This window comes from Syzygium oleosum, unplaced genomic scaffold, assembly GCF_021117445.2.
Source record: "Syzygium oleosum isolate NSW1041296 unplaced genomic scaffold, Sole_v2.1 Sole_v2.19, whole genome shotgun sequence".
Classification (NCBI taxonomy): Eukaryota; Viridiplantae; Streptophyta; class Magnoliopsida; order Myrtales; family Myrtaceae; genus Syzygium; species Syzygium oleosum.
In genome coordinates this window covers 2,391,911-2,411,147 of record NW_026607503.1, presented here as the reverse complement: position 1 = coordinate 2,411,147, position 19,237 = coordinate 2,391,911, and the positions used below count along the sequence as shown (strand labels likewise).

The 19,237-nt window shown below is 38.0% G+C and overlaps 1 protein-coding gene across 2 annotated transcripts; it reads right to left on the bottom strand.

Annotated features, from left to right (window-relative positions):
- Positions 1–4,547: 4,547 nt before the first annotated feature.
- On the bottom strand, positions 4,548–8,047 carry LOC115670500 (BTB/POZ domain-containing protein At3g19850-like). 2 transcript variants are annotated; one of them, XM_030591799.2, is made up of 3 exons: positions 7,554–8,035; positions 6,304–7,452; positions 4,548–5,140 (listed from the first exon to the last, which is right to left on the bottom strand). In XM_030591799.2, exons 1-3 carry the CDS (start codon positions 7,614–7,616, stop codon positions 4,733–4,735), a joined length of 1,620 nt encoding a protein of 539 aa, XP_030447659.2. In that variant the 5' UTR covers positions 7,617–8,035; the 3' UTR covers positions 4,548–4,732. The 2 variants fall into 2 exon arrangements, with proteins under 2 accessions (XP_030447659.2, XP_056176051.1); XM_056320076.1 differs by lacking the exon at positions 4,548–5,140 and adding an exon at positions 5,156–5,835 and having other exon boundaries at positions 7,554–8,047.
- Positions 8,048–19,237: the final 11,190 nt, after the last annotated feature.

Below are 19,237 nucleotides of genomic sequence, written 5' to 3'. Positions count from 1 at the left end.
CCGTCTCGTTTGCATTGTCCCATATTTATTTTAACTTTAACTTTAATTAAAAAATTTAATTAAATTTAGTATTCTACAATTATTCTAATCCTTGAAAAAGTAACAAAAAGCGAATGTCAGCTGATAATCAAAACAGTGACAAAGACTTTCTTTTAAAAATATATATACATGGTAGAAAATACCAAACTTAACCCCATTGCATATTGGTTACTTACCAGCACTTATAAGAAAAGTGCCAACATTATTAAACCCTTTCAAGTTGCTAACTATTCCAAAACTTATTAGCATTTATTGTCACATGCTACCATATATAAGTAATAATCGATAAAATAATCGTAGGTAATTGATTCAAACAAAGTTAGCAAATTCATATAAAAGTAGGTAATTTAAGCTCCGCAAATAAACATGGGGAAATTATAAGAATGGTCGGTAATTTTGAAAAAGAGTTGATAATTGCTTACAGGAGTCGGTAATTTTAACCCATTGATAAGCTTCCAACCAAATGTTGGTGAGTTATGAGACAGTTTGTACTTTTAAAACAATCAAGTTTGAGTCGGTAGCTTATAACTCAGTAATCTGTGCAAATATATTTTGGTAAATTCAGTTGGCCATGTGAAAACTATCAAATAAATATTTGTAACTGACTCAAATAGGAGTTAATATGAGAGTTAATAACTTAGGCGCTGCAAATAAAAGTTGCTCAAATATTGGAATGGTTAGGCATTTTCAAAAAGTGTTGTACTTTCGTATAAAAATTGGTTACTTTAAGGGTTAATACCACGAAAAATCCAAAACTGTACATCTGTGACAATTTTACCCCGAACTAATTTTTTGACCACCAAAAATCCCAAATTAGTACACCCGTGATAAATTTACCTAAAACTATTTTTTTGACCATAAAAAATCCCACACTGGTACATCTGTGACAATTTTATCCTGAATTAATTTTTTTACCATGAAAAATCCCAAATTGGTACACCTGTGACAATTTTACCCAAAACTAATTTTTTGACCGCTAAAAACCCCAAATTGGTACATTTATGACAAATTTACTCTCCGTTAAATTGGATTAATATCACGAAAAATCACAAATTAGTAAACTTGTTACAACAGAGGAGTAAAGCCCCAAACTGGTACACCCATCAATTACCACATGTCATCAAACTTAGCAATTTGTCACATGTATACCAGTTTGGGATTTTTTATGATAAAAAAAATTAGTTCGGGGTAAAATTGTCACATGTGTACCAATTTTGGGTTTTTTGTGGTAAAAAAATTAGTTCAGGGTAAAATTGTCACAGATGTATCAGTTTGGGGCTTTTTGTAGTCAAAAAAATAGTTTGGGGTAAAATTATTATAGGTGTACCAGTTTGGGTTTTTTCGTGGTATTATCCCTTACTTTAACTTGTTAGCAAGTTACACAAATAATAAGCATAAATTATTGGAATGGTTGGTATTTTTTTTTTTGAAGCAATCGAATAACAATTGGTTCGTTTTTACCAAAAAAAAGAAAAATTGGTAACCGGAGGCAAGTAAGAGTTGGTGGCTTTAATATGTTAGTAAGTTATGCAATTAAAAGTTGGTTAACTGTTGAAACAATTGATATTGAACTCATCAAATAAATGTTGATGATTGTCTCAAGTAAGAGTTGATATTTTCATATAGGAATTGGTAAGTTAAGTTCAACAATTAATTAAATGATGGTAAACTATTGGAATAATTGATAATTTTGAAAAGAGTTGATAATTTCTTAAAAGTCGGTGAATTCATCCCATTGATGAGCTCATTTGTCAACTTCCCAGCTCTCATTCAATTCGGTTACCATGTACTTTATTATTTCGAAACTAACAATAGTTCCCATTTTACCAAGAACTATTTGCACAACTTACCAAGTGATAAAGCTACTAGTTATTGCCCGGAGCATAGACGTGTGCGTCTTCGGTAATTGCCCGATATATATGGGACGAGAGACTATTGCATTATGGGATTAGCTGGGTTCACAAAAATCGGCCGACAATTTTTAGATATCAAGAAAAGAAATAACAGGCTACTAGCTCTTATACGAATTTATCAACTTTTATACGAGTCAACTTACTGACAGTTTATTTAATTGTTTCAAAATGCCAACCGTTCATGTAATTTTACCGCTGGTAAGCTTGGTCGATAATTGACTATAAATTATTGCAAAAATTAGCAGTTTTGAAACAATCTAAAAATTACAGTTGGTATGTGGGCTCAAAAAAGATTTGGTAATTTCATATAACATTTGGCGGCTTTAAGGTGTTTGTAAGCTGTGTGAACAAATGTTAGTAAGCTATTGGAATAGTTGGTGATTTCAAGACAATAAAAATATAGGTAACTGACTAAAATAAGGACCGATAATTTCGTATAAGTTGGTAACTTAACTCTCGCAGATAGACTTTGACTAACTATTGGAATTGTTGGTAATTTTGTAAAGAATTTGTATTTTGCCATAACAATTAGTAATTATAATGCATAGGCAAGCTTGGCAAATACATGTTAGTAAATTATCACAAGTGTTAATACTTTTCGAACAATCAAATAAATGCTAGTCACATAAAAGTGAATATATTCATATATTATAAAAGCTAGTAAATTTAACGCATTGGTATTGCTGAGTTATGAAAATAAGTGTTGGTTGATTGTTCGGATCATTAATAGGGGTGATCGGTTCTAGCTAGATCCGATTCCCGGGGTTTAGTGGAACCGGTTGAGTTCCAAGGAGAGAATGCCTTGCTCTCCATCATCGATAAATTTTTTATTGTCCAATAATTAACTAGTGACGACGTACTGTTCTTATTGAGCATAAACAAAACTCAAGAGAATAGTTCCATGGGTCCATTCAGTTCAGAACGTCTTTGTAAGACATGATGGGGGAGATGATGCAAGCGAACGGAGTTTGATAGCTCTTTGTTTCACCTTGAAAGACGCTTTGTCTCCACTCCTGTGTATTCATATGCAAGTGTGGGATCTTCAAATCACGTGTCTTACCTCTTTGATTTATATGAAATCTTGAACGATGAGATCCCAATCAATGTGATTTCGACCAGTTTTGGGTCGCCCACCTTGAATGTCGACCTCAGTCTCTGTAGTCTCTCCCCCTTTTCTGGGGTCACTTCTTTTGTCATTTGTTAGCAAGAGCAAGTTGGCTTCGTTTGGCTGGATTTGGAGCATCTAGAGGACTGATCACTTGCAAGTCTAGTCAAAGTGTCAATTGAGATGTGCACGAAATATTTAAAAAAAAAAAAAATGGGGTCCAGGCGGTTCGGTTCCCCCCTTGGAATTGGAATCGGACTGTCTGGACACCGATTCCACTTTTAGGAATTGGGAATCGGCCCGGTTCGGTCTGGGTGATTTCCGGTTCGGTCGGTCCATCTTGCTCGCCCATAATTATTAATAAGAGTTGGTAGTTTTGTATCAGAGTTCGTTACTTGAACACATTAGTAATCTCTAGATATACAAAAGGGTAAATGATTGGAATAATTTTCAAAACAACATATAGAAGTTGATAATTGACTTAAATAAGAGTTCGTATAACTAAGATTAGTCGGTAACTCAATCGGTGATAAGTTGGTAAAAGACTCAAATTTCAATTGGTAGTTTTGTATAAAAGTCAATAATTTTAACATATTCGTAAGGTTCCGTAAATAAATGTTGGTAAACTATGATTTGGTGCTTTCCAAATAATCTAAGAAAGTAGGTAAATGACTCAAATAATATTTACTAAGCGAAAATCAGGTGATAACTTAAGGAGAAAAATATTGGTGAATCACTTAAATTATTGGTAACTTTTGAAGTACAGATAAAAGTTCTACTTTTTAAAACATGTCATTAACTTCCTAAAGAGTTCGTTTAAGTTCATATGTCTGGTTTTTTTTCTGGGCAATTTCATATTTGTGCAATCTTTGAACACTTGAAACTCATGAGACTTTCCACATGGCAAATTGCATCCAAACAGTACATTGATCTTTACACAATTACTATTTTCAAGATGAGGAATTGAGCAATTGACAGTGATGAGATCTTGTGAACGATCGACTCCTCAAGAAGCAGTCTTGTGAATGATCTCGATAAGATTGCAAAACATTAGCAATTTATTTAGGGAATAATCTCACGGACCAATCCTAAAACATTATTATAAATGGCAAGTTGGCATTATTATTTGAGGGCAGACAATCATGGGAGAGCAAGATCAAGAGCCAGTATACTGCATGTACAGATTAGTGCAACAAAAGATGATATAAGACGAAATCATCTGCTAAGTGGCTCAGAAAAGTTCACATTTTTAAGCAACAGAAGCTGCTAATCACGAGGCTAAACTTGTGCTGGCATTACTTGTCACATGGACATCGAATATTGATGACGCACACAGACCCTTAAATAACTTCTCGGCCAATAGTTTTTGTAGCTATGCAGACTAGCAAATTATATCAAATGCACGTGAAAAGTGCTTTTTTTTTAATATATAGTTTGGTTTAATTACATGATTTGATTTCTTTTGGGATGGTCCACAATTGAGGACCAAGTTTGCTCTCCGAAAATCACAATTCCTCGAGTAATTAATTAATTTACAGATAGATCTTCGGATCGACATGTTTCCCATCTCAAACCACACTGGAATGGAACTTTTACAAAATCAAAGCCACAAAGATATCTGCAAAGTTGAAGGTCAATAAGTAAAAAGTTGAAAAAAAAGACAAGGCCCTTGATCTCAACAGAGTCTGGGCAAACTCCTACTGCTGCTTGGGTGCCTCACTATCTTGGACATATGACCCTTCATTTGCTTGCACACCTTCTCCAACTCATTCACCCTCCACTGCATCCTCTGCAGATTCATTTTCATGTCATGGTTCTCTTCTTCGATGCTGTCGGTGTCGATCCCGCCGTAGACCACTATCTGGCCGTCGTTCATCGCGGGGCTCTCTTTTGTGACTTCTCGTGGGAGGAAGTCTTCGGCAGGCTGCACATAGGATTGCTGTGACATGAGTGCTTGTACAGCGATTCTTGGCGGGACTTTGGGGTTCTTCGCCAGGTCCTTGCAGGCCTCGAGGCTTAGTTTCTTGTAGTTCAGGCACCTGCACAGCCTCGACCGCTCCTCGAAGGAAAGGCTCGGGTGCGACTGCAAAATATCCGCCAAAAGATTAGGGAAGTTGTTCCAAATGATTGATCTGTTTTGTAGATTAACTCTGCATATCACGTCATTGCCAAAACGGGTTTAGCTGATTGATTCTCCCGAATCGGCCTACTGGGTGACTCCAATGCTTCAAACATCTAACTGCCAAACATGAGCATTTCATGGAAATATTGAATGCAGCATAAGCATTTAATGGGACATTCCACCAAGTGAATGATTCCCTACTTTTCAGGGCAAGTCGGCCCTACAAGTTCTGTATTTTCTAATTAATGATCATACTATAGCATGATGAGCCAGGGAGTACACATTTCTCATGAAAGGTGGGCGCGAATTGAGATCTCAAGTTGAAACACTTTCCCGTAATAGAATGCAGGTTGTCCTCTCAAGTAGAGGACAATTTCACGAAATCGTTAACTAGCAGCAGCGAGTCAAGCGTCCATGAATGAAACTGAGCATCAGGCATGAGAGAGAGAGAGAGAGAGAGAGAGAGAGAGAGAGAGAGAGAGAGAGAGGAACTAATAGAAGCAGATTTGTTTTGATATAGGCCAAATCACAGATAAGACATGATGCAGTTATTTTAGTGACCGAAAAACTGTCCTACCCTTTTGAATCACGCTCAACAAACAGCATACATGAAGTTCATATGAAAGTGTTTTGGTCCCTACATTACAGATGCTGCTCTGAATTAAAGTTGTCACAAGATGTCAGCTGTAGAACCAAGAAAAAAGATGCCAATTATGCTGTAGCAGTGGAACTCCCCAAAATTTTTATTTTCGCAGAGTATAATATGATAGTGTAACACCTTCTCAACAAGTTGGTACTTCCGAGAGAATCAGAAGTACCAAAAAAATGCAGATATTCCTCACTGAAGCGTTACATGCCTGGATTAGAAATACTGAACCGAAAAAGAAGGAAACTTTAACCTTACCAAAGAAAAAAAAAAAGAAGGAAACTTTAGGTGCTAGGAACCATCACTGGATGATAAGACAATTATTGCAAAAGCATCTTTTGTCTTATTTACTATCTTTCTCATCATCTTTCATCTCACTAGCTTCCATGTCCAACCCATGTTTCTCAATTATTTTTGTCATCTGGAAAATATAAGGATAAGAAAAAGCAAAGAGAGACAAGGTAATGAGATAGTTCACCTCAAGGAATATATCAATGGCTCTGTAGACCCCATCATAGCAGTCTCTTGCAGAGTCTGGCAAGCTCTCTGCAACCCCAAGAAACTTAGAGATCTTGAGGTTTTGATCTGGGGCTATCTCGCCCAAGTACTTATCCACTAACCTGGCCACTTTCTTCATCTTCTGTGTGGACCACCCATCACCATTAACAAACACCCTAATCAGCCTCACCACCAAATTCACATCATAAACACCTCTGTCATGGCCAGAGACCAGGAGGTCATCCAGAGTTGCCTGATCGAGCATCCCGCCGATTAGTTTCTCCAGGCCGACTCTGCAATCTTTGCTGATTCCGAATCCCGACACGATTCTCAGCACCCTGAGTAGGCCCCGGCAAGAAAATGCAGTCTTCCCCACCAGGATGACCCCGTGAACCGCCGTGTCCGTGAGACCGATGTAGTCGGACTTTGTGCTCGCCGAAAACCCTGTCGCGTTGCCTTTCCTCTGAGACACTGTCTTGAGGTAATGGAGCAGGAATCTTGTGAGGGTCAGGCTGTTGTTTTCGCTCCCATGAGCCCCTAAGCTCTTTACTACCTTCTCGATTATCAGCGGAGACAGGACGGTCAAATCGTCGAACCACCATGCTTTGCTCGGTGAAAATGGGCTCTTAGAGTCAGGTGTCGTCTCTGCGGAAGAGAACCTGAACCTGGAAGCCATTTCAGGGGACGATGACGATGAAGACGAGGAATTAATTAGGTTAAGATCTGAATTCTGAGCGATTTTTGCCAGCAGTGCACAGATGAGCTTCGAGAGCAGGCCTACCGAGTCTGCATAGCCGAGGAATGTTTCGCAGCTCTTGAGGCTCGCAACCACATCATTCCAGGACCAATAAAACATGTCTTCCAGGAACTTCTCAGTCTGTTGCAGGAGATTAGAAGCTGTGACCTTTTCGGACATTCCCAGGAAGACAGCACAGCAGTGAAGGAGGCACACATTGGAGACCGTGATTTCAATCTTGCCGCCGCTGTAACAGAACCTCAAAACCAGCTCGAACCCATTGGAGCCGCCCGGGAAGTCGTCGATCTCGATTCCGGAATTCTTGATCTGGGTCCTCCTCTTCTCTTGCTTGATGATCTTCTTCAACCTCCCCGAGTATGCTGATATGATTTTCTGCAAAGAAATTGGAGGCGCCTGTTAAAATCCATCAAGAACTAGATAGCAAAGGCAGGGGAAAGGAAGAAGAAGGATTTCGGTTGAGCGATTCAGATTACCTCGTTCAGGAAGAATGTCTGTTGACCATTGACGTAAACTTGCAGGTCACAGTGCAGTGACATGTTTTGCCTAGCATCGAATGACCCCACAAGCCCTCAATACAGATAGCGAGAAAATGCTCAAGGCGGTATTATTTCACCGGCAGAAAAATGGGTGTATGTCTGCAATGAGAAAGAGAGAGAGAGAGAGAGAGAGATGCAAAGTTCAATGTGTTAAATACTAGAGTATTCTTGCTTAATTATACTGCTGGAAAATAACTGTTATGCTCGGGGATATAGAATAGATTGATGAATAGACTCTCTCTCTCTATCTCTCTCTGGTGCATATGTGGTGGGTGTGGTGGCGTGGCTCGGTCACAGGAGTCACAACTCAATTCATGCTGTGTGTTATTATATTGTCATTTGTTCTCTGGGTTTATAAACAATCCAAGCGGTGCTGTTCTTTAGCAGAACAAAAACGAAGACAGAATATTTTCTCTTCTTTGGATTGCGGATTACAAAAGGGAAAACAACCATGTCGGTACAACGAATGGAAAAGAAAAACAAGGAAAATATGAGCGGGGTTTTGTCACTCAGTAGAAGCCCCTCCATTTGAGTTGTTATTCCCTTGGCACATACGCAGTTTAGGTTCTCTCCATGCATTTGGATTTACATGCTCCACTTTCGGAACATGTGAAGGTGGACCCCGCGAGAGAGAGAGAGAGAGAGAGAGAGAGAGAGATGTTCTACTGATGCTAGGCCAAGCTTGGTAATTTAAATTGATGACAGAAGTGATGAGAGAAAGTTGAAATTTGAAGGACTCTGTGGCTTAAGTCATGATCGTTATGTGGAGTATTGGAAAGAGTTAAATCGAAAACTTTATCTTTCGAAATTCTTTCCAAAGGACAAAACTTTTGAAAGGGTGACAAGCAACCCCAGCAAGTATATCCAAGCCAATCTGACAAGTCACCCCTAGTTATAGGGAAAACGGAGATGTGCCTCAGAAGCTGCCAGTGCCAATCAATGGTTGAGGCAGTAGGGCTTGCTCTGGCACTCAATTATCAGAGTCTACTAGGCGGCCTTCGATGATCTTTTGCCAGTCAAAAAATGCACGTGACATCTGCAAATTGTGCTTTGAGTTGATGGCAATTGACCTTGTTTGAGATGAATGTGACCACGTGAATGGATGTAGTGTGAAGTACTTAATATATCTTAATTTGATCATTATATATTATTTTAAAAGTTAATATCACGAAAAATTTCAAATTGATATATTTGTGATAAATTTATCTAAAATTAATTTTTTGACTACAAAAAACTCTAGTATGACAAATTTATCTCAAACTAACTTTTTAACCACCAAAAACTCTAAATTGATATACTTGTGACAAATTTACCATCCGTTAAATTAGATTAATACCACGAAAAATCACAAAATAGTAAATCTATGACAAATAGAGGGGTAAAAACCTAAACTGGCACATCCGTTAACTGTCACGTGTCATCCAATTTCGCAATTTGACGGTAAAATTTAATGGAAACTAACGGAGGGTAAATTTATCACAAGTTTGGGATTTTTTGTGGTAAAAAAATTAGTTTAAAATAAATGTTATAGATGTATTGATTTGAAGTTTTTTGTGGTATTAACCATTCTTTTAAATTGTTGAGTGAATATAAGTCCAACCGGATATACTTATGGTCTATTGACTTGGACTCTCATTTGGTGACCCTCTTAGGTCAAGTTTTTCTGCACTTACCCAATAGCTAAGACCAAAGCCGATGATTAATCGGTGGTTTTGCTCTAAATATGTATTGACATTCAATGAAATCAAAAAAGGAATCTCGCATGTGTTCCTGATAAGTGGTATTGTTGATGGCCCCTCGGAGTGTACCGACATTTGGTGGAATATCTCAATGAAGGAATCTCATAATGAATCTTCCTAATCAAGGTGGCATATGGTGTGTTTCTAACAAGTGATATCAGAATCAATGGTTAAAAGGTGGCCTCCCTAATGTGTATTGGCTTGGTGTTATATCTTAAGATATGAATTTTCGGATGCAATTGAATTTCCCTAATCAATGTGGCATATGGTGTGTTCCTATATACTGGATTTGGCTAGGCCGAGGCAACTGAGGAGGTGTTAGAAGAGTATATCTAGTTCGCCCATCGACATTTGCCAAACTTGGCAGGACACGGTATGAATTTGAATTGAGATAAGGTTAGTGCAGAGGAATGCTGGGATTAAAGGGGAACGGAGCTAATGCGGAGGGAGCTCTGTTGAGGTGTATGTATGAGGTTTCTAGGCAATACTCACATATTAGGAATTTATGTGATGCGAAGCAATTAAAGTACCCCAATTCACCATAACTTTTTGGTTAAGTTTCGAGCTTAGGCTCTTTCTCTTGGTGATGTTTTCTACTGTGAGTCCCAACAAACCTAATTTCCAGCACGGTTCAATTTGGCTCCAAATATATCAACCATTTTTACTACCCCGAGCATGACATTTAGGAGCGAATTTTCACTCACATATTACCTGTGCAACCGCACTTACTCTCAACATGAGACTTCACGTGTCACAAACATCTTAAGCTATAATCGTGATATGGGCGGATAATTAGCATGTCCTAACTATGATTACTCGATGTGAGAGTCTTGGAAAATGTGAAGAAAATCCAACATAATAACCTTCAATTTGGATACCAGTTGTTGAGATATGGAACTGACATCTCAGTACCTCACGAGGGAATATCATAACATGAACTCAACAAAAGCACGAGCTCCCAATATAACTTGGATCAATTTTATTTATAAAAACGAATAATTTTTAACGAATTAAATATATTTCGATTTCTCGGCCTATCTAATTATATGATGTGAGGTTTTTTTTTTCACTCAGATTTTACAACTATACCATCCACCACCCCCTTAATCTTAAGATTCCATGTTTTTTTTACCATTTATAATGATCCAACCCAATGCACATGGACGAAACACCTCATTTAGAAGTACTCACATAGTTATCATTATAATGGCCGGCACTAACCGCCGTTTATCTAAGCCCAAAGAGAATTTTTAGTTTTCAGTTAGCTTTATTGTGCATCTTGGAGAGATTTTCTGGCTTTTGATGCATCGGTATGGCTGCGGTGATTGGCTAGTCAATCTCAAACCTTTGGGGTTTCAAGTAGACGAAGTGGTTATGACTCAAACCTAGTGGACGTGAGATCTTTATTATGATGTCAAAAGGGATAATTTGATTGGTCTTTCCCTTTTGCCCTTCTTTATGTTCAAAGGAAAAAGCGAGAGGTCTCTTCAACCCAGTAGAATAGCGCTTTATTTGCACGTGAGTCTCATACGACAATGCATTTGATGACTTTTAATTTTGATAGCTGATTAAGATGTACTATGATCGTTTCAGTCTCCTAATAGCTAGGTTGCCTAATTTGACAGGGTTGAATCAAGTCAGAATGAAATGGGATTTGAAGTAGAGTGAGAGCCTTGGATATGATCACCCCACTTTTAGATTTGATAGCCACAGGAAAAATGAGAAATGGCAATGGAATGGCAACACCTTTCTCATATTTGGTATCCCATGCACAGCAGACAGAATAGGATTTTGTGCTAATTCATCGAATATCAAATCAATTGCATCCTTACAATAATCCATTGACAGATCATTAATTATTTCATGTGATGCACAGGATTTGTCTTCCAAGGTTATAGAATTGATGTAGAACAGTTAGCCTGTGATTATCTTAAACAATGTGATCGCCGTAATCATCGGAAATCTCGGCAGTTTTTCTGATTTTGGGGAAAACAACCATTCAAGCAGTTTCCTATATTATCAGTTAGGCAGTTTCCTATATTACCAGTAAGGCAGTTTCCTATATTATCATTTAGGCAGTTTCTTTAATTATTCAGTTTCCATTAGTATTAGGAGTTTTATCTCTATATATAAGATGTCCGTTTTGTAATACTATAATAAACTGAAGCACAAGAAGATTGGTCCTTGCCGCATCCTGAAGAAGATCAACGACAATGCCTATATAGTTGAACTTCCGGGTGATCTCAATATTTCCCCTACATTTAATGTGGCAGACTTATTTGAGTATCATGCTTCTGATACACCCCTCTATCCTGATCATAACTCGAGGGCGAGTTTTTCCGAAGAGGGAGGGAATGATATAGAACAGTTAGCCTGTGATTATCTTGAATAATGTGATCGCCGTAATCATCGGAAATCTCGGCAGTTTTTCTGATTTTGGGGAAAACAACCATTCAAACAGTTTCCTATATTATCATTTAGGCAGTTTCCTATATTATCAATTAGGCAGTTTCCTATATTACCAGTAAGGCAGTTTCCTATATTATCATTTAGGCAGTTTCTTTAATTATTCGGTTTCCATTAGTATTAGGAGTTCTATCTCTATATATAAGATGTCCGTCTTGTAATCAAGAGCACAGTATTATTGAATAAAAATTTCGAGTTTTTTGGACTCTTGATTACAAGACGGACATCTTATATATAGAGATAGAACTCCTAATACTAATGGAAACCGAATAATTAAAGAAACTGCCTAAATGATAATATAGGAAACTGCCTTACTGGTAATATAGGAAACTGCCTAACTGATAATATAGGAAACTGCCTAAATGATAATATAGGAAACTGCTTGAATGGTTGTTTTCCCCAAAATCAGAAAAACTGCCGAGATTTCCGATGATTACGGCGATCACATTGTTCAAGATAATCACAGGCTAACTGTTCTACATCAAGAATGCGGCAGGAACGATATTCTTTCACGAGCTGAAATATGGATTTCTGCCCAAACAAGCCACTCCACCTTAAAAGATACCTTCCAAATAAAGAAAGGACAATGAGTGGGAAGCCTAGCTAATCTTGATTGCTTTCGTGAACCCTGATTAACCAGCCATTATCATAATTACCCATCGAACATGCTAACTACAATCCGGCAAAATGTTTTCTGGATTATCCCGCTAATTGGATGTCCTTTTCCATAGTTTAATTAGATGCAAAACCTTACTTATGTACGAGAACGAGTTACAAAGTGTTGGGCTAGTGTTATTGAAACGAGGGGCAGGAATCTTTCGATGCTCTCTAGCTGGTAGCAAGGAAAGCTGCCTTCTTGATGTGGTCGGTTTTGAATCCGAGATTGGCATTGCCGGGGTCTTCTTTGAGCTAATAGTAGTTACTCTATTATGATAGATTGTGGTTGTAATGGAATAGAAAGGAATAGAGAGTGGGGGATGAGCTTCTCCTTCTGGTGTCTTGGAAGTCTTTAAAAGAGAGAACACGGAAGAGAGAGGAAGATGGGAACTCGCAAATAAGAAGACTGAAGAGTTCATCGATGCAATTGGAAAGTGATTTCTACCCAACGGCCCGATTAAAGGACAATGACCCGAGACGATGATCTCGAAAACACCATGAAATGCAAGGTACAGAATCGAGCCGAGTCGAGTCGACTCGACCGGTGTTGAAGGATGATTTTGTGAAAGCTTGGGTCGCTGAAGAGCGTAGACTAGGCCTATACATTTCGAGTATGACTCCGTCGTTGATGGGGGGCCTGGCTATGCTTTGGTTCTCATTACCGGACAAACTGGAAGCATAGTAGAACATGGTTGATGGCTCGTTCGGCCCATCCTAGCCAATCAGGCCTCAAGAACTAATTATCCTTCTTCTTTTTTTTTTTTTCTATTTTTTCGTTCGGTCCTGATGCCGTAATTGTATATTTTCTTTTTTCAAATTTACGGTGCAAGACATTTCCAAAAAACCTAGTTCTTTTCCATGTTGTGGAGCAAATTTATAGATTAATTGCCTAATTTTTAAAAGTTTGAACCCGACCAATTCTTTTACCACAGTTAGATATTTATGAACTTTTACTGGTGTTGTGCATATCACTGTCAAACTTTTTTTTTTATAAATCATTTGTTACATACCAAAGTGGGTCGTGGGATGAAAAAAATGAAACATAAAAAGCCATTTTTTTAAAGATTTGCCAAATTAAAATCACAATTACATTCTCCCATTTGAAAATTTAAAAGAGGAAATTAAATTAAACCAAAGCTTAGCATAGAATAATTTTTTTGAAAGGACAATTAAATCTCATTTATTTTTGAATTGACAAAGATTAATATCATCCGTGGAGTGTTTATGAAAAATATCAAGGTATCACAATGTGCAAAATTAGTCTACATCATTGTTTCTAGTGTATCTTCAATACTCTTACATATTCTGTGTAAAAGTATCTTGTTAACGGCAGAAAACAAACATAACCAACTCTTTGATATAGAAAATCAAGAAACTTGATATGTTTCACGAAACTAATCAAATAACAAATAACACTTTCACAAAAGGGTGAACCTTAGAGGTAGAAGTGACGAAAAATTAAATAAGTTGCGAAAAGAATAATGGTGCAAAAGAGGCTAACTTTCAATTTTCTACACAGCAATAAGTTTAAATTTAAAGGGAATCCATAAAAGGAAAATAACTAAATTACAGAAACCATCAAGGGCGACTATGTCTACGTAGCGAAAATGACGTGGATTTGGTCATGCAGCAATTGGAAATAGCCTCACCCTAATCTAAATCATAAGTCAAGAAGAATAACAAAAAAATTGCATAATCATAAGGAGTCATGTAAGCTTTCCTTGAAAGTACTACGTCGACTTCAGGCCTTTTCAGTCTAATCTTTTTGGGTCACGACTCTTTAAATGTACCAAAAGTTGCTGCAGTCTTCGTCAGCATGGCTCGTGTTGCCATGGCAACTCTTGGGAAAACTTGGGCAGCCGACGAGTCCAAATTAAACACTTCTCTGTAAGTTTCTTAATCATGTTGTTGTTTATACTAATATGGGAGGAAGAACATTAGAAGTGTCAAAACTTATGTGTACGATGCTCACTTTAGTCTTTGAAAGTTTCCGCCGGATCACTAAGTGCCAAACTTTTTGAAAACGATCACTTAAGATCAACTCCTGGCCGTCATTTGAGTGGTATTTTTTATTAATTTCTGAAACCGACGTGGCTCGCCGGAGGCTTAGTCAACATGTACATTTCAAAACGACGTAGTTTAGCATATACACTTCGATTTTTTAAATATTTTTTGACTTTTTCTTTTTTTCCTTATTTTCTTTTTTTCTTTTCTTTCTTCATCATGCACAAGTGAAATGTAACTTACTAGCTAAGCTAGTGAGCCTCGGAGAGGTTAGCCCTTGCCCGGGCCACGGCGGCCTCCGCGCCGGGCTCGCTCGCTCGCCCGGGCAAGGGTCGGCGGGCCCTCGCACGTGGAGGGCGGGGCGACGGGCTCGTCGGCGAGGCTAGAGCGGCATGGCCGGTGGTTGGTGTCCGGTCAGCCATCAGTCTAAAGGTGGAAGAAGAAGAAAGAAAAGAAAAAAGAAAAGAAGGAAAAAAAGAAAAAACATTAGAAAAAAATATTTAAAATCGAAATATACATATGGAAATGGCACATAGACTGATTTTTTTAAAAAAAACCCAAACTTAGATTAAAATTTTAATTATAAAAGTCACGTATTAATTTGGCCGGAATTTCGCCATTGTAGCACTTAAGTGATCCAGGTGAAAACTTTCGGCGTTAAAGTGAGCGCAGTCACATAAGTTTTGGCACTTCTAGTGTTCTTCCCCCTACTAATATGTGTGTGTGGATTAAATCTTGGCACTTTAAGTACCATACTTTTCCTAATCATGCATAAGTGAAATGTAACTTAGCTAGTAAGTTACTGGTGCCATTAATTTTTTTAATCATAATATGATTGTTTTCTATTGCCAAAGTTACAAACGGGAGAGGCCTTTGTTGAAACTTCAGCATCATTATTGGGGACAATACCCTGGCTAGGTTTAAACGAGTTTGCAGGTTAAGCTAACCATACTTTATTTCTAGGAAGATATTTAGTTAGATCTTCAAATTTGACTTCCCTAATTCCCGAATGCTACAAAATGTTCTCATATTATGGTACCACATAATTTTTTGAATTTTGTTTCACACTTTGTGCTGGGCAACATTTGAGTCACGGGATTACACCTCAAATTTGACTAACTGGATATGCTTGGAAAGAGGCCGAAGCAATTCTGTTTCCCAGCACACCACATGCATCCTAACCTTATTGCTTTTCAGTCACCTTACAAAAAATGGAAGGATGGGAGATTTCGTCTCGTGGGATCAGTTACATAACATTGTTTGTGTTATCGGGGTCCTATTCTCCATAAAGACAGACAATCATGTCACGTGGTGGTATGTAAGCATTTCAAGAAATTATGAATAGACAAATAAAATATCTTATGCGACTTCTAGGAGTTCATAGTTACCCAAAGTAAAGGCACAACCGCTGATAGTGTACTAAAAAAGGATGATGCTAACGAAGGCAAACAAGATATAAAACAAAGTTAAGCAGACTAATGAAGATCAATCTTGACAAAAGAGAAACTGTAATCACAAGCGAATAAATCTTAGTCCCTTAATAATAAAATAAATTCGACTTCTGCATGCACTCAAGACATGGGAAAAAGGATCACGAGCCTAGAAAAAGTTCACATTGATCTGAAGCCCGGGGGAGCTCATTCAAAAGTGGCAGCAAGCTCTCCGGGAGTTGCATTCCCCATGGAGGATATATGAATATTTCTCCACTACTCCGGCAGTCCTTAGTACATTTCGTATAACTAAGAGTGCTTTATCGCCCACTTGAAATCTACTGATTTTGATCACCTTAAGCGATGATACGAAGCACCGAGGCGCGGGGTTGAATATTGCATCCACCGTTTCGGACTCCGCATGAATGCCCTGATTCATCGCATTTGCTGGTTAGTTGATCAAATCTCATCAGTACAATCATTGGGAAACGATAACAGCATGACAATTACAATTACATACCCGAGTAAAGCTCAGATGACTCGAGCGAGGACACTTATCGAGCATCGCAACAAGGATCTAGATTCTAAGAGCAAATCATTAAACACGTCCAATGCCAGTTTAGTGAGGTTAGAGAAGACCGGGAGAGACTTGAGAAGATCTGGTCTCTCGTGTAGAAATTGAATAAGAAGGCCAAAAGACATAAGTTAATACTGTTTTCCTTCTTCCTTGTTTTTTTATTTTTTATTGTGGCCAATGAGGCCCATGACGCCCTTGCCCAAATCTGTGCGAGGCTGGCCGTGATGGCCTTGCTTAGATCTGGGCAAGGATGGCTTAGCCATTGCCTAGCCTATCGCAGGCGAGGCTAGCCTCGAGTCGCGACCCTCGCCTGCAGTCGGTGAGGGCGTCATAGCTCTCGCCAACCGTCGATGAATGCGTTGTGGCTCTTGCCAGTAGCCGGCGAGGGTCTAGCAACCCTCCTTGGCCACTGTATAAAAAAAAGAAGAAGCAAAAGAGAAGAAAAGAAAAAAAATGAAAACAAATTACAAAAATATTATTATAAAATATCTATGTTACCGTCGGCTATGTTTAGACCTATTAAATGAGTGGGTCGGGTCGGGTCACAAATGGTCCGACCCAAATTGACCCATTAACCCGTTTATGACCAATTTATGCGCAATGCAATTTTCTTGACCCATACCCGACCCGACCCAACCCATATTACTAAAACACTTCTAACTTTAGGAAAACTCATACATAAATTGATATGAGAGTGTGGAGTGAGTGAGGGTGAGAGAGATGAGTTGAGTTTAATATGTTGTAAACCCATTTACGGCCCATTTAACACCCATATTATACATACACCCATTTATGACACATTTACTAAATATAACTAACCCATTATGACCCATTTAATAATATATGTATTAAGAAATGGGTTTATGATCCATTTTGATAGGTCTAGTTATGTCACGTAGGAGTCCACATCAAAACTTTCCTGCCAAAATTGGCTGAATTGATTTAATTGGCAAAACATGAAAATGTTTAGGACTCGATAGGCATAATTGAATTTTTTGGTAATTTTTCGTGAGGAAATCGGTAAAACACTAGAAATCCTTTGAAATACATGAACTATATACAAGAAAATCGCGCGCGTGTATGTATATATATTATCATTTTTCAAAACCTACAATAAAGAGGGGAAATCAAAATCATAAGGCATAAGTTCAAGTATCAGACCCGTAAAATTTATTGCTGATGGTATACTAATGATTTTTTGTTTTTGAACTTCATGCAACTTTTTAATTTATGCGTTGAACCGAGACATAACAATTTGTTCGAAAGACAGTGACTCGTGGACAATACGCCCTTTTGTCTAATTGGACCCTTATGATGGTGGGTGGAGTCAACCTGAAGCAATGGCCGCTAACTGTGTGAAGGGAATCCATAGACAATTTTAGGTCAAAAGATCCAGAAAGTGAAGAAAGTGCCATACTTTGGTAGTTTTTAAAATGATTAATTGGTCGTTTGAAGAGGGAAAGATGTTGTTATTACCAAGGACTTTATTAATAACCGTGTCCAGGACACTTACTAACCATTTTGATGAAGAATATTCGTCATATCCAATACACCGTTTTTCTTGTACAACAATTATATTGAAAATGAAAACATTTCCTTATCAAGTCCGGTGGGCATACTACTAATCTGAAGACACAACTGCATATAGGATTTTGTTAATGAGTGCTCCGGATATACTAAATGAGGAAATATTCAATTCTCAAAGCATAAATTGCGCATATCACGAGAGAAGTTAGCGTATTGAGAATTGCAATCATAATACTGCGAATGAACGCTTTATCTATTAATAATTCTTCCTTAATCGATCCAATCCCAACCTCAAAAGGATTCTCAATAAGTTCGCGTCGATCAATTTAGCCAATACTTCTTGATTGGTATATATGTGTCCACCAATGAGACTAAAGTGAGTAAATTTTCTTTCGCCCAAGTTTTGGCGGTAATGTCTCGTTCTTTCACTATTCAAGTATCTCCTAAGAAAAATACACTTGCTGACCAGAAAATTAACAGCAATAAAGGGCGCGTTCTTGTCAGGAGATTGAAAAGACACGTCATTTGAGTAAAGAATCATCTATCGGCAAGAAAAAGAAAAAGAAAAAGAAAATGCACGGATCATATAGACATTGGATAGACATACATCGATCAATACAACTCCGGTTGATATAGACTATGTGCAATTACCCGACGGAGACAGTGTGATCGGCGGCATTGTCGATGGCCTTATGAACACCGAGACCGAAACCGGGCATGATCAGGCCGACGATAACCAGAAGTACGGAAGCGAGAATCATTGGGAGCCAACGACACCTCAAGAAAACAAAGAAGACCAACAAAACTAGACGATCACCGGTCCCATGTAACCTCAAAGCTAAAACCCATCATTATATCGGCATACGCCGAGTATAATACCGAGTTACCAACGTGTAGGCTGCGTTTGGTCGTCCGTATTTCTGGTCAGGATAGGATTGGATAGGATAGGATAGGAAATCTGGGGATTTGGCCATATCCTATCCACTGTTTGGTGAAGTACGGATGTAAAGTCGGATATTCTCATATCCTATCCTATCCTGCGTTTGGTAGAAACTGTATATCAATATAAAGGACATATATACCCCAACGTGATGCTCATGAAATATTTCGATCTTATTAACTATAAAAATAACATTCTCATACACAAATAAACTTGAAAATATGACATTTTATTAGATTTTCAAATTTCTTTGCAAAAATAAAATAAAATGAAAATAGAAA

Coding starts and splice junctions, on each gene's coding strand:
- LOC115670500 (XM_030591799.2), bottom strand. CDS start 7,616: ATGTCACTGCACTGTGACCTGCAAGTTTACGTCAATGGTCAACAGACA. Junction 7,453..7,553: donor AGACATTCTTCCTGAACGAG/GTAATCTGAATC, acceptor ATTTCTTTGCAG/AAAATCATATCAGCATACTC. Junction 5,141..6,303: donor CCATTGATATATTCCTTGAG/GTGAACTATCTC, acceptor GATATTTTGCAG/TCGCACCCGAGCCTTTCCTT.